Genomic DNA, 16,535 nt, shown 5'->3' with positions numbered 1-16,535 from the left:
ATTTATTCTATAAAAAACAATTCAACCTTTCAATGTAGAAATTATTCAATTAAAGTATTAAACAAAATTAATTAAAACCTTTCAATGTAGAAATTATTCAATTAAAGTATTAAAAAAACTAACTAAAACCTTTCAATGTAGAAATGATTGAATTAGAGTATTTAAAAAAACTAATTAAAACCTTTCAATGTAGAAATTATTCAATTAAAGTATTAAAAAAACGAACTAAAACCTTTCAATGTAGAAATTATTGAATTGAAGTATTTAAAAAAAAAACTAATTAAAACCTTTCAATGTAGAAATTATTCAATTTAAGTATTAAAAAAACGAATTAAAACCTTTCAATGTAGAAATTATTCAATTAAAGTATTAAAAAAACGAACTAAAACCTTTCAATGTAGAAATTATTCAATTAAAGTATTAAAAAAAACTAATTAAAACCTTTCAATGTAGAAATTATTCAATTCAATTATTTAAAAAACTAATTAAAACCTTTCAATGTAGAAATTATTCAATTCAATTATTTAAAAAAACTAATTAAAACCTTTCAGTGTAGAAATTATTCAATTAAAGTATTAAAAAAAACTAATTAAAACCTTTCAATGTAGAAATTATTCAATTCAATTATTTAAAAAACTAATTAAAACCTTTCAATGTAGAAATTATTCAATTCAATTATTTAAAAAAACTAATTAAAACCTTTCAATGTAGAAATTATTCAATTCAATTATTTAAAAAACTAATTAAAACCTTTCAATGTAGAAATTATTCAATTCAATTATTAAAAAAAACTAATTAAAACCTTTCAATGTAGAAATTATTCAATTAAAGTATTAAAAAAAACTAATTAAAACCTTTCAATGTAGAAATTATTCAATTCAATTATTTAAAAAAACTAATTAAAACCTTTCAATGTAGAAATTATTCAATTCAATTATTTAAAAAAACTAATTAAAACCTTTCAATGTAGAAATTATTGAATTAAAGTATTAAAAAAACCTAATTAAAACCTTTCAATGTAGAAATTATTCATTTCAATTATTTAAAAAAACTAATTAAAACCTTTCAATGTAGAAATTATTCAATTAAAGTATTAAAAAAAACGAATTAAAACCTTTCAATTAATAAATTATTCAATTAAAGTATTAAAAAAAACAAATTAAAACCTTTCAATGTAGAAATTATTCATTTCAATTATTTAAAAAAACTAATTAAAACCTTTCAATGTAGAAATTATTCAATTAAAGTATTAAAAAAAACGAATTAAAACCTTTCAATTAATAAATTATTCAATTAAAGTATTAAAAAAAACAAATTAAAACCTTTCAATGTATAAATTATTGAATTAATGTATTAAAAAACATATTAAGAGAAATAAGTTATTTTCCCATCAGTTTCATTTTCCCCAGAGGAAATTTAATTGCCCACCCCTGCTTTAAACTAGGACAATATGATGTTAATATTTTTAAAAATGTCAGGTTTTGAGAAAATTAACTGATAAAAGTGAAAAAGTAAATGGAATGAAGCAATAATTATGGTTTTATTGAATTAAAATAGTTTGAATCATGTGATTTCACAACAGTTTCTGTTGAAGCTTCAGACCTGATGAAACCGACAGGAAGTTGACCGCAGAACATCCTCTCGATGTTCTGGTCTAGTTCCAGGAATCGTAGACGAGAAGCTGCTGGTGGTGAAGAGATTGACATCATAAAGTCGCAGCAGAGTCGACTCTCACTCACAGACGAAGACATGGCTGCACTGATCCTGCTGCTGGTGGCGTTCTTCTCCAACAACATCCTCGCTGAGATCCTCAAGATGGAAGGAGACCCTCATGACTTCTTCCTGAACAAACCAGCTGATGATGTCTGCTTTATCTCAAGATGGATCGGTGAGGAGAAGGAAATTCTGTGGAGCTCTTCACAGCATCATGACTCCAGTCTTCAGAGAGAAGCTTCTTATGAAACCGACCCTCTGAAGGTTTCAGACTCGGGTCAGTACCAAGAACAGTGCTGGACCCAGAACAACGTGATGCACAAGAAGAACTTCACTCTCCTGGTTTGTGGCAGAAGAAAGATGAGACGTCAGGACTTTTACCCTTATGTTGGACAGACACTGGAGCTGAACTGTGACGGTGTGGGACCAAACCAGAGTGTCCAGTGGGCTTCAGGTCATTTAAACCACATAACAGGAAATTATGATTTATCTTTAATCGATGATGAAACATCTTCAATGTACAAACTACAGCAAGTGAAGAACAAACCATCTCTTCTGGTAACGTTTGACATAAGTTCTTATTCAGTCTATTATTACTGTCTGGAGAAGAACCATCAGAGCTGTGAACTACTGAAGGAGTTTGATGTTTTTATACAACATAATTACATTCACAGGTGGGTGGGAGAGAGTCTGGAGCTGAACTGCTCTGACTTCAGTGGAAACAAACCACACGTGTGGAGGATTTATTCATTGATGAAACATGAAAAGATTGACAACTACACTCTGATGTTTCCATCACTGACCTTGAACCACACAGGTGATTACACCTGTGATCGCAGTGGTCAGTATGATTATTACCTTCTGATTGTGTGTCCTGAGTCTGACCCGCCTGCTGATGTGTTCTTCACTGGAGGAGAGAACGTGACTCTACAGTGTGACTGGAAACAGCCTGATGTGATCGACTGGTTCATGAAGACAAAGAGAACTGAAGGAAGAACATCACGTGTATATGAAGAACAAGAAGACAGAATCTCTCGTTCCGTCACGAGCCTGGTGATCACTAACATCTCTCTGGAACACAGCGGAGAGTTCTGGTGTGTGGTTAGGAAAGACAAACGTTGTGTGTTCAGATCTAAGACCCTTGTAATGTTCACATCTAAGACCCTTGTAATGTTCACATCTAAGACCCTTGTAATGTTCCGAGAGCCAGAGGTTGATCACCATCTAGTGCGGTCTGTGCTGCTCAGTGTCGTGATCTTCATGATGTGTGTTGTTGTTGTTGTTGTTGTTGTTGTGGTCCAGAGGAGCAGGAGGAGAGAGCAGCTCCCAGCACCTGTGGAGGAAGTGGAGATGTTGGAAGTGTCTCCAGCGTCAGCAGATGTTCAGCCAGAGACTCTCTGAGGCGTCAACATGATCCACGAGTGTTTGGATGAATCTTTCTTTGACTGTTTGTTTGTAATCATTGTGACTCTTGTTTCCTCTTCAGTGTCAATAAAGTTCAACCATTGACCTCCAATAAAAGACTCCAGTTTTCTTTGTGTAGAGATGAAGTCGATGAGTTTACGTCACATTATTCTGACTTCTTTCTTCCTGTTTTCCTTCTTTCTGCTCCTCAGTCTGGTTCTGTTTCTCACTGATGTCTCTTCTCTTTTCAAATATTTTCTCCAGAAAACAAGGTCAATAATCTTTTTAATCTCCTTCTGATCTCATAACCGACTGCTTCAATAATGATGTGTTTGACACGAGAACACAGTGTTTCTAAATGTCTCTCATCTTTCTGACATTTCTACACTTGAAAATACAAGGATTTTGAAAGCTTTTACTTTGTTACATGTTCTATTATTTTGAAAACCTTTAACCGGAAGTTGACCTTTCAGCGCGAGTGTTAAAAGGCAGAAAAGTTGACATTTACGAGCAGAAACTCTTGGTAACATGAGAGACAAAGATGTTCCAGAGAATCCAGTGTCGACGCTTGATAATTAACTTTTAATTAGTTCAAATAAAATTCTGCATCAGTCGACCACACAAGTTATTGTTTAATAAATATTACTTACTTACTTACTTATGGCTGCTTTCATCATAGCTCTGAGTGGAGCAATCAGAGTATGTTATTCTGGGATTAACTGTTTACTGTAACATCTTAGACTCAGGAAGATATCATGTCTCTAACAGGCTAGATTTGTCTGCTTTTTTCGTCAAATCGCAAACAACTTTGCATTTCATAGTCATGTGTCTCAGGGCCCTGTTATAATATCTATATAATATATATATATATAATATATAGAACCTAGCTTCTCCACCAGCAACCACAGCAAGAGCAACACAAGGGACAGAAGTGTCAGAGAGCATAGAGAACCTTGTTCAGTTGTTAGTTCAGCAGCCTCACCATCAGGACCACAAAAATGTCACCGCAGACAAGAGTCAAGTTCATGTTTGCGACCAGATCGTGCCATTTGTCGTCATAATCAGGTTCTTAAAAAGGATTTTAAAAGATCTAAAACACAGATTAAAATATGTTATTATTATAACGACTAATGTATTTTTGTAAACAGTCATTTTTCACGTATTAAACCCAATGTGTTTACATTAAATGGTGTAAAATTGCTCTCAAAACTTAAAACAAATGCAAAAAACAATGAGAATAAATTAATATATTGATGATTTGCAGCAAAGAAAGTAAAAATAAACTATTTTATTTGTGCTGTATTGATAATCGATTTTTTTGCAACTAATGGCATTAGGTTAGTTAAGTGTAGCAATATTAATTACAATTATATCTTAATCCATTTTAAATCATAAACGTTATAACAAACCAACTTTAAATATTTACTTTCTTTCAGTGTATTTTGAAAAATCAGGAGCTATTTCTACTATTAAAGAAATTAGAGTAAAGTAGTGAAAAATTTTCAGAAAAACTTTCAGAAATGCAAAGAAAATAGAATTGAAATCAGTCTTTTTCTCTACAGAACAGAGTAAAACTCCAGAAAACTAGATTTAATTCTGTTTACCATCTTTAGTTTTGAATAAAGAGATAAATAATGACTCATAAGTTTCCCCTGCTATGCTAATCTTTAGCATCTTAGCTTGAAACCACAACTAACTTCCTGCTCATTTCTCATGACTGTGACCAAAAGAGCGACTTGTTTGTTTTTTGTTAGTTAACATTAGCAAACATTAGCAAACATAGGCAAACATTAGCAAACATTATCAAACATTAGTAAACATTAGCAAACATTAGTAAACATTAGTAAACATTAGCAAACATTAGTAAACGTTAGCAAACATTATTAAACATTAACAAACATTAGCAAACACAAGTAAACATTAGCAAACATTAGCAAACATTAGTCAACATTAGTAAACATAAGCAAACATTAGCTAACATTAGTAAACATTAGCAAAAATTAGCAAACATTAGCAAACATTAGCAAACATTAGTGAATATTAGCAAACATTAGCAAACATTAGCAAACATAAGCAAATATTAGCAAATATTAGCAAACGATAGCAATCTTTGTTAAACATAAGCAAACATTAACAAACATTATTAAACATAAGCAAACATTAGCAAACATAAGTGAACATTAGCAAACATTAGTAAACATTAGCAAACATTAGCAAACATAAGCAAACATTAGCAAACAATAGCAATCTTTATTAAACATAAGAAAACATTAGCAAACATTATTAAACATAAGAAAACATTAGCAAACATAAGTGAACATTAGCAAACATTAGTAAACATTAGCAAACATTATTGAACATTAGCAAACTTTAGCGACATTAGCCAACATTAGCAAATATTAGCTTTGTAGCTAAAGTGTAAAATATCAATTGAAATGACAAAGCGGTGAATTGTCCATCTCTAAATACGTCAACATCGAGCACGTTAACACGTCCTCTCAGCTAGCATCGCGCAGAAACGCTAAAGAAAGGCGCGCTAGCTTCTTGATCTTGAACTCAAACGTCCAGTTCTTTCATGGCTTCCTCACTGTGTACTTTCACTGACACTCAGGTCCTCTGCCTGAAGGCTGGGAGCAGGCGGTGTCCGCGGACGGAGAGGTGTTCTACATCGATCACATAAATAAGAACACCTCATGGGTCGACCCGCGTCTAGGTAGCATCAAATTTGTGTCTACAGACTTGACAATCACACGTTGCTCAGCCATCGCTAGAACAACGCAGATCTCAAATGTTGTTCTTCTGTTGTTGTTATTTTGTGGAGGTTTTTGTGTTGTTGTTTTCTTTGTGTGTTTTATAATGTTGGCATTTTGTTTGTGTGTTTGTGTTGTAGCCCAGAAGTTGAACCCGGGGCTGCTCAACATGGCCATGCAGCAGCGACAAGACAAGGAGCGGCTGAGGTGCAAACAACAGATGCAGCTTCCACCACAGGTCAGAGGTCAATGTGACCTTCAGACTCTTATTAAATTAAATTAAATTAAATTAAATTAAATTGTATTCATTTTTTTTATTTTATTTTAATCTTTCACAGGTCAGAGGTTAACGTGACAAATAGACTCTTGAAACTTGTGTTTAAAATGTTATTTTATTTTATTTTACTCCACCACAGGTCAGAGGTCAGTGTGACCTTTAGAATATTCCAACTTGTGTTTTTTTATTTTATTTATTTTATTTTATTCCTACATAAGTCAGAGGTCAACTTGACCTTTAGACTCTTCCAACTCTTGTTTAAAATTTTAATTTATTTTATTTTATTCCTCCACAGGTCAGAGGTCAACGTGACAAATTGACTCTTCAACCTTGTGTTTAAAATTGAATTTCATTGAATTTCATTTAATTTAAAAACGTCCCCTTAAACCACATTTTATTCATTATAATTATTATTTCTTAATGTATTCAATCTTTACTTCATTTATTTACTTCCATGTCATTCAATTTAAATGATTTGAATGTATTTGATTATTTATTCTAAGCAATTTAATCAATCTTCAAGTGAATAATTTACACATTTGATTTGTGTTTAAACATAAAAAACATGTGTTCAGGTAGGAGAAGCTAAAACTCCTTAACAAAACACAGAACATTCTTCAAGTTATTTGTGGACCCAGATGGACATTGACCTGTTTCTAGTTTCATTATCAACTAAGAATTTCAATCTATTTTTGAGTGATTTTAAGACACAAACTATCACGTCCTCTCCTGGACAAGATGGTCTAAGACTCTTAAAGGATTTGATTCCACGGGTCTGCAGGACTCAGGGGTGAGGAACCAGATTCCCGGTGGGATGGATCACGACAGGAACACGCAGGCTCACGTTCCCTCTCTGGACGTCAGAATCCGGAGCCAGAACCACGAACCCACGCTGAACGGGTGAGCCCCGGGACCCGGGTCACGAGACGTAACAGAGTTGACGGTTGTTGTGTGTCCAGAGCTCACTCTCGTAACGAGAGCACCGACAGCGGTCTGAGCGTCAGCAGTTTGCCGCGCACGTCCGACCACATGCTGAGCTCCGTGGAGCACATGGACACCGGTAATGACCACTGACTCCTGCAGATCCTCAATGGAGGCTCGTGACATCAAAACAAAGGGTTTTGCAGTAGAAGCGACGATTTGGTAGAGATCTGCTGTGTGGCCACTAGATGTCGCTGTAGCTGCAGCGCAACTAGACTGAACCGTTGATTCATTCATATAAAAGAATATCATCGGAATATTTAATGATTGAATTTAACATTTTAAATGTTGAAACTTTGATATACTTTTTTATTTAAAGGTGCTTTTTAAGCTTTTTATATTTATTTTGAATAATTGATATATTGAAAGCTTAAATATGTATTTTCTTTCAATAATGTTATTAGAATATTCGTTTATTTTAAAATTAAATTGTACAGACAGTTTGATGATCTTCAAATATAAAGTGCACTACAAACAAAATGTTGAATTATTATTATTATATTATTAATCTAATTACAATAATTCTGATATTTTTTAATAATAGTCATTTATTTTACGATTGGAAATGAATGAAATGTTGATTCAATCGTGAAATGAAACTTAAACAAAAAAAAATAAATAAAAACAAATTAAGATTTCAAGATTTAAATGATTAAAAAATGTTTTTTAAAGTATTAAATGCGTTTATGTATTTTCCTCTCGTATGTTCCGTCAGTAAAGATTCATTAAAGACTCATTTAAGACATTAAACTAACACTTGAGTGCTTTTACTTTTACATTTCACAAACTCAAATATTAACTTTTGCTTTAGCAGAAACATGACAGGCGGCCATTTTAGTTTTTGCTAGAGAATTCTGGGAGATGTAGTTTTGAGGCCTGTTCCGAGGTTCAACTTAAGTAAGGCCAAGAATGGAAAAATGTTAAGTTTAAATGTTTATAGATATATTTATAAATGGTATAATAATGTCGAATTAAGAATTAATTTCGATACATTTTTTCAAATATTATAAATAAATAAAACCTTTCGATATAGAAACGATTTAACTCAATTATTCATATCAATAATTCAATAAATAGTTGTTACTACCATAAAATATTTGTCTGAAGAGTTCTTCTCACTGACCACCAGATGTCGCAGTAGAGCAACCGAAACACAAGCGATCCATTAAGAAATCAATAACAACGAACATCATGGTGGACTTTCATCTAAAAAAAAAGAATATTTTCTGCTTCTTTTTGATCATTTGTTTTCTCTCCAGGCGACACCAACGAGTCGTCCATGGCCCTGCAGGACTCCATGCCGGTGCTGCCCATGTCCGAGGGCGACGAACTGATGCCCTGCATCCCCGAAGGCCTGAGCTCGGACCTCCTGATGGACATGGAGACGGTGCTGTCCGGGTCTCACATGGACAGAGACAGCCTGCTCACTTGGCTATAGACGGACGGTGATGGACTCCTGACACTGAACGAGCCAAGTAATCCAAAACACTAACGACGGAGCATTTATATCTATTTTTCAAATCTACTCTTAAAATCAAGGGTTACAATCAAACTCTACGACGACACTCACCACTTCTAATCCTCTTCTAAAGATGCTTATTTAGTCCCAGACTTTTACAGACCATTATATTATGCAGTATTAAAACTTCTGTGTGGAAGAAAAAAACCAGCAGTGCCTTGTAGAAATAGAAGACGAAGAGGAAACAACGATACTAGTGTCGTCGCTCGGACCAAAAAACGAAAACAACAAAAAAAGCTGCAGCAGTATTAGAAGAAAAGCTTTAAGCCTCACTGTTGTTACTTTTGACTTATAATGATGAATTAAAAACACTAAACATCAGCGTTTTATCGTCAATTTAAGGAGCTTTTTCTTCAGGAGTTCAAACAGATAAATAGACGTTTTTTGTTTTTTTTTAAAAGAAGGTTTTAGTTGTTTTTTTTTAGGGCAAAGATCAAGTTTTTAGCTTCTTCTCTACGAGCGTTCGTGAGTCAATATTTCCCAGGAGTGCGACAGCAGATGGACTCGATGGATCCGAAGCCGACGATATCTGACGACGTCGTTGGAGATGGAGGGTGAATGCTGGGAAGAGAAGGACTCGCTCACACTGACAACGCTACGATACTGACTCAACACCGACGGGTGTCGACAGAAAGTCAAACTAGTGGATCTTCCCGAGAAAAACCAAACACTTGTTTGTACTAATAGCAGATGCCGTGATGTTCATTTTCCCGCCTAACATTTACTTCTTCCCGCCAACATCAGTACTTTTTTTTCTGTATTAACTCTGTTTTTACTCCTGGATTGTTTGTGCTGTGATTTTATTTTTCTACCTGAGTTTGAATCTTTTTTTTAACAAACGGTTTGTGAATCATTAAAAAAGAAAAAACAAGGTCAATTATCACATCTATTGAAATTAGATCCAGTTTTTTAATGATATCCGAGTGACGCGTGCGACGAAGGGTTGTTTTGTTTTTTTCTCGCTCCTGCACGAACGCAACACACTACCTAGTCGGGTTGTTATTTATCGCCGCATGCATGACACTCCATATGTTACTATGTTATTACCAGAGTTTGAAGGCAATCAGCATGAGCTTTATATAAGATTTTTACATTTTACTCCCACTTTTATCATTTTATAAAAACGTTTCTGTGTCAATAAACTTTTAAATACGCAAACCTCTGACTTTTTCTTAAGATGTGGATATTTTGTTGCTCGGTGCTCTGTTGGTTTTGTCTGGTGACTCTATTATACCAACGTTTTTATATTGAATTTTAAAAAGGCTAGGAATTAAAAAATGTTGAATTTTAGAAACGTTATTTTTCAATTATTGGAATCAGAATATCAAACTCTATGTGTAAAAAACAAACAAACATTAAATTGGAAAGTATTTGGTTTTTTTCCCACAACATTCAAATTGCAGAATTCAGTCATTTTATATAAAAAAAAAAAAAACGAATTCATATTAATTTATTCTATAAAAAACAATTCAACCTTTCAATGTAGAAATTATTCAATTAAAGTATTAAACAAAATTAATTAAAACCTTTCAATGTAGAAATTATTCAATTAAAGTATTAAAAAAACTAACTAAAACCTTTCAATGTAGAAATTATTGAATTAGAGTATTTAAAAAAACTAATTAAAACCTTTCAATGTAGAAATTATTCAATTAAAGTATTAAAAAAACGAACTAAAACCTTTCAATGTAGAAATTATTGAATTGAAGTATTTAAAAAAAAAACTAATTAAAACCTTTCAATGTAGAAATTATTCAATTTAAGTATTAAAAAAACTAATTAAAACCTTTCAATGTAGAAATTATTGAATTGAAGTATTTAAAAAAAAACTAATTAAAACCTTTCAATGTAGAAATTATTCAATTAAAGTATTAAAAAAAACTAATTAAAACCTTTCAATGTAGAAATTATTCAATTCAATTATTTAAAAAACTAATTAAAACCTTTCAATGTAGAAATTATTCAATTCAATTATTTAAAAAAACGAATTAAAACCTTTCAATGTAGAAATTATGCAATTCAATTATTTAAAAAACTAATTAAAACCTTTCAATGTAGAAATTATTCAATTCAATTATTAAAAAAAACGAATTAAAACCTTTCAATGTAGAAATTATTCAATTAAAGTATTAAAAAAAACTAATTAAAACCTTTCAATGTTGAAATTATTCAATTCAATTATTTAAAAAACTAATTAAAACCTTTCAATGTAGAAATTATTCAATTCAATTATTTAAAAAAACTAATTAAAACCTTTCAATGTAGAAATTATTCAATTAAAGTATTAAAAAAAAACTAATTAAAACCTTTCAATGTAGAAATTATTCAATTCAATTATTTAAAAAAACGAATTAAAACCTTTCAATGTAGAAATTATTCAATTCAATTATTTAAAAAAACTAATTAAAACCTTTCAATGTAGAAATTATTGAATTAAAGTATTAAAAAAACCTAATTAAAACCTTTCAATGTAGAAATTATTCATTTCAATTATTTAAAAAAACTAATTAAAACCTTTCAATGTAGAAATTATTCAATTAAAGTATTAAAAAAAACGAATTAAAACCTTTCAATTAATAAATTATTCAATTAAAGTATTAAAAAAAACAAATTAAAACCTTTCAATGTATAAATTATTGAATTAATGTATTAAAAAACATATTAAGAGAAATAAGTTATTTTCCCATCAGTTTCATTTTCCCCAGAGGAAATTTAATTGCCCACCCCTGCTTTAAACTATGACAATATGATGTTAATATTTTTAAAAATGTCAGGTTTTGAGAAAATTAACTGATAAAAGTGAAAAAGTAAATGGAATGAAGCAATAATTATGGTTTTATTGAATTAAAATAGTTTGAATCATGTGATTTCACAACAGTTTCTGTTGAAGCTTCACACCTGATGAAACCGACAGGAAGTTGACCGCAGAACATCCTCTCGATGTTCTGGTCTAGTTCCAGGAATCGTACACGAGAAGCTGCTGGTGGTGAAGAGATTGACATCATGAAGTCGCAGCAGAGTCGACTCTCACTCACAGACGAAGACATGGCTGCACTGATCCTGCTGCTGGTGACGTTCTTCTCCAACAACATCCTCGCTGAGATCCTCAAGATGGAAGGAGACTCTCATCACTTCATCCTGAACAAACCAGCTGATGACGTCTGCTTGATCTCAAGATGGATCGGTGAGGAGAAGGAACTTCTGTGGAACTCTTCACAGCATCATGACTCCAGTCTTCAGAGAGAAGCTTATTATACAACAGACCCTCTGAAGGTTTCAGACTCGGGTCAGTACCAAGAACAGTGCTGGACCCAGAACAACGTGACGCACGAGAAGAACTTCACTCTCCTGGTTTGTGGCACACGAAAGATGAGACGTCAGGACTTTTACCCTTATGTTGGACAGACACTGGAGCTGAACTGTGACGGTGTGGGACCAAACCAGAGTGTCCAGTGGGCTTCAGGTCATTTAAACCACATAACAGGAAATTATGAATTAGCTTTAATCGATGATGAAACATCTTCAATGTACAAACTACAGCAAGTGAAGAACAAACCATCTCTTCTGGTAACGTTTGACATAAGTTCTTATTCAGTCTATTATTACTGTCTGGAGAAGAACCATCAGAGCTGTGAACTACTGAAGGAGTTTGATGTTTTTATACAATATAATTACATTCACAGGTGGGTGGGAGAGAGTCTGGAGCTGAACTGCTCTGACTTCAGTGGAAACAAACCACACGTGTGGTGGATTATTAATTCATTGATGAAATATGAAAAGATTGACAACTACACTCTGATGTTTCCATCACTGACCTTGAACCACACAGGTGAATACACCTGTGATCGCAGTGGTCAGTATGATTATTACCTTCTGTTTGTGTGTCCTGAGTCTGACCCGCCTGCTGATGTGTTCTTCACTGGAGGAGAGAACGTGACTCTACGATGTGACTGGAAACAGCCTGATAAGATCTTCTGGTTCATGAAGACAAAGAGAACTGAAGGAAGAACATCACGTGTATATGAAGAACAAGAAGACAGAATCTCTCGTTCCGACACGAGCCTGGTGATCACTAACATCTCTCTGGAACACAGCGGAGAGTTCTGGTGTGTGGTTGAGAAAGACTTGTATTGTGTGTTCACATCTAAGACCCTTGTAATGTTCACATCTAAGACCCTTGTAATGTTCCGAGAGCCAGAGGTTGATCACCATCTAGTGCGGTCTGTGCTGCTCAGTGTCGTGATCTTCATGATGTGTGTTGTTGTTGTTGTTGTTGTTGTTGTGGTCCAGAGGAGCAGGAGGAGAGAGCAGCTCCCAGCACCTGTGGAGGAAGTGGAGATGTTGGAAGTGTCTCCAGCGTCAGCAGATGTTCAGCCAGAGACTCTCTGAGGCGTCAACATGATCCACGAGTGTTTGGATGAATCTTTCTTTGACTGTTTGTTTGTAATCATTGTGACTCTTGTTTCCTCTTCAGTGTCAATAAAGTTCAACCATTGACCTCCAATAAAAGACTCCAGTTTTCTTTGTGTAGAGATGAAGTCGATGAGTTTACGTCACATATTATTCTGACTTCTTTCTTCCTGTTTTCCTTCTTTCTGCTCCTCAGTCTGGTTCTGTTTCTCACTGATGTCTCTTCTCTTTTCAAATATTTTCTCCAGAAAACAAGGTCAATAATCTTTTTAATCTCCTTCTGATCTCATAACCGACTGCTTCAATAATGATGTGTTTGACACGAGAACACAGTGTTTCTAAATGTCTCTCATCTTTCTGACATTTCTACACTTGAAAATACAAGGATTTTGAAAGCTTTTACTTTGTTACATGTTCTATTATTTTGAAAACCTTTAACCGGAAGTTGACCTTTCAGCGCGAGTGTTAAAAGGCAGAAAAGTTGACATTTACGAGCAGAAACTCTTGGTAACATGAGAGACAAAGATGTTCCAGAGAATCCAGTGTCGACGCTTGATAATTAACTTTTAATTAGTTCAAATAAAATTCTGCATCAGTCGACCACACAAGTTATTGTTTAATAAATATTACTTACTTACTTACTTATGGCTGCTTTCATCATAGCTCTGAGTGGAGCAATCAGAGTATGTTATTCTGGGATTAACTGTTTACTGTAACATCTTAGACTCAGGAAGATATCATGTCTCTAACAGGCTAGATTTGTCTGCTTTTTTCGTCAAATCGCAAACAACTTTGCATTTCATAGTCATGTGTCTCAGGGCCCTGTTATAATATCTATATAATATATATATATATAATATATAGAACCTAGCTTCTCCACCAGCAACCACAGCAAGAGCAACACGAGGGACAGAAGTGTCAGAGAGCATAGAGAACCTTGTTCAGTTGTTAGTTCAGCAGCCTCACCATCAGGACCACAAAAATGTCACCGCAGACAAGAGTCAAGTTCATGTTTGCGACCAGATCGTGCCATTTGTCGTCATAATCAGGTTCTTCAAAAGGATTTTAAAAGATCTAAAACACAGATTAAAATATATTATTATTATAACGACTAATGTATTTTTGTAAACAGTCATTTTTCACGTATTAAACCCAATGTGTTTACATTAAATTGTGTAAAATTGCTCTCAAAACTTAAAACAAATGCAAAAAAACAATGAGAATAAATTAATATATTGATGATTTGCAGCAAAGAAAGTAAAAATAAACTTTTTTATTTGTGCTGTATTGATTATTACTGCATTTAATGTGTCTTATTTTGTGTAAAAAAATAAATAAAAAAATGATTGTCTCTAAATTCTCTTTTTTTTAAATAAAAAGTATTATGATCATTTTTTTGCAACTAATGGCATTAGGGTTAGTTAAGTGTAGCAATATTAATGACAATTATATCTTTATCAATTTTAATTTTACATCATAAACTTTGAAAAAACTAATAAATATTTGCTTAAAATCACTGTTTTATTTCTTTAAGTGTATTTTGAGAAATCAGGAGCTATTTCTACTATTAAAGAAATTCGAGTAAAGTAGTGAAAAACTTTCAGAAATGCAAAGAAAATAGAATTGAATTCAGTCTTTTTCTATACAGAACCAGAGTAAAACTCCAGAAAACTAGATTTAATTCTGTTTACCATCTTTAGTTTTGAATAAAGAGATAAATAATGACTCATAAGTTTCCCCTGCTATGCTTATCTTTAGAATCTTAGCTTGAAACCACAACTAACTTCCTGCTCATTTCTCATGACTGTGATCAAAAGAGCGACTTGTTTGTTTTTTGTTAGTTAACATTAGCAAACATTAGCAAACATTAGCAAACATTAGCAAACATAGGCAAACATTAGCAAACATTAGCAAACATTAGCAAACATAGGCAAACATTAGTAAACATTAGTAAACATTAGCAAACATTAGTAAACATTAGAAAACATTAGCAAACATTAGTCAACATTAGTAAACATAAGCAAACATTAGCTAACATTAGCAAACATTAGTGAAAATTAGCAAACATTAGCAAACATTAGCAAACATAAGCAAATATTAGCAAACAATAGCAATCTTTATTAAACATAAGCAAACATTAGCAAACATTATTAAACATAAGCAAACATTAGCAAACATAAGTGAACATTAGCAAACATTAGTAAACATTAGCAAACATTAGCAAACATTATTGAACATTAGCAAACTTTAGCAACATTAGCAAACATTAGCAGCAAACATTAGCTTTGTAGCTAAAGTGTAAAATATCAATTGAAATGACAAAGCGGTGAATTGTCCATCTCTAAATACGTCAACATCGAGCACGTTAACGCGTCCTCTCAGCTAGCATCGCGCAGAAACGCTAAAGAAAGGCGCGCTAGCTTCTTGATCTTGAACTCAAACGTCCAGTTCTTTCATGGCTTCCTCACTGTGTACTTTCACTGACACTCAGGTCCTCTGCCTGAAGGCTGGGAGCAGGCGGTGTCCGCGGACGGAGAGGTGTTCTACATCGATCACATAAATAAGAACACCTCATGGGTCGACCCGCGTCTAGGTAGCATCAAATTTGTGTCTACAGACTTGACAATCACACGTTGCTCAGCCATCGCTAGAACAACGCAGATCTCAAATGTTGTTCTTCTGTTGTTGTTATTTTGTGGAGGTTTTTGTGTTGTTGTTTTCTTTGTGTGTTTTATAATGTTGGCATTTTGTTTGTGTGTTTGTGTTGTAGCCCAGAAGTTGAACCCGGGGCTGCTCAACATGGCCATGCAGCAGCGACAAGACAAGGAGCGGCTGAGGTGCAAACAACAGATGCAGCTTCCACCACAGGTCAGAGGTCAATGTGACCTTCAGCCTCTTCAAACTTGAGTTTTTAAATTAAATTAAATTAAATTGTATTCATTTTTTTTATTTTATTTTAATCTTTCACAGGTCAGAGGTTAACGTGACAAATAGACTCTTGAAACTTGTGTTTAAAATGTTATTTTATTTTATTTTACTCCACCACAGGTCAGAGGTCAGTGTGACCTTTAGAATATTCCAACTTGTGTTTTTTATTTTATTTATTTTATTTATTTTATTTATTTTATTTATTTTATTTTATTCCTACATAAGTCAGAGGTCAACTTGTCCTTAAGACTCTTCCAACTCTTGTTTAAAATTTTAATTTATTTTATTTTATTCCTCCACAGGTCAGAGGTCAACGTGACAAATTGACTCTTCAAACTTGTGTTTAAAATTGAATTTCATTTAATTTCATTTAATTTAAAAACGTCCCCTTAAACCACATTTTATTCATTATAATTATTATTTCTTAATGTATTCAATCTTTACTTCATTTATTTACTTCCATGTCATTCAATTTAAATGATTTGAATGTATTTGATTATTTATTCTAAGCAATTGAATCAATCTTCAAGTGAATAATTTACACATTTGATTT

General features: G+C 33.1%; 1 protein-coding gene across 1 annotated transcript; it reads left to right on the top strand.

Moving 5' to 3' along the window:
* Nucleotides 1-1,815: 1,815 nt before the first annotated feature.
* LOC148065848 (transcriptional coactivator YAP1-like) lies at nucleotides 1,816-9,802 on the top strand. The gene is made up of 6 exons (XM_087808090.1): nucleotides 1,816-1,990; nucleotides 5,729-5,830; nucleotides 6,008-6,105; nucleotides 6,926-7,044; nucleotides 7,104-7,204; nucleotides 8,385-9,802. The coding sequence occupies exons 1-6, from the start codon at nucleotides 1,816-1,818 to the stop codon at nucleotides 8,561-8,563; spliced, it is 774 nt and encodes a 257-aa protein (XP_087664216.1). The 3' UTR covers nucleotides 8,564-9,802.
* The last annotated feature ends 6,733 nt before the right edge of the window (nucleotides 9,803-16,535 follow it).

This window comes from Callionymus lyra, chromosome 14, assembly GCF_982586985.1.
Source record: "Callionymus lyra chromosome 14, fCalLyr1.hap1.1, whole genome shotgun sequence".
NCBI lineage: Eukaryota > Metazoa > Chordata > Actinopteri > Syngnathiformes > Callionymidae > Callionymus > Callionymus lyra.
Note: the sequence above shows the minus strand (reverse complement) of the source record. Positions and strands in the feature narration are given on the sequence as shown.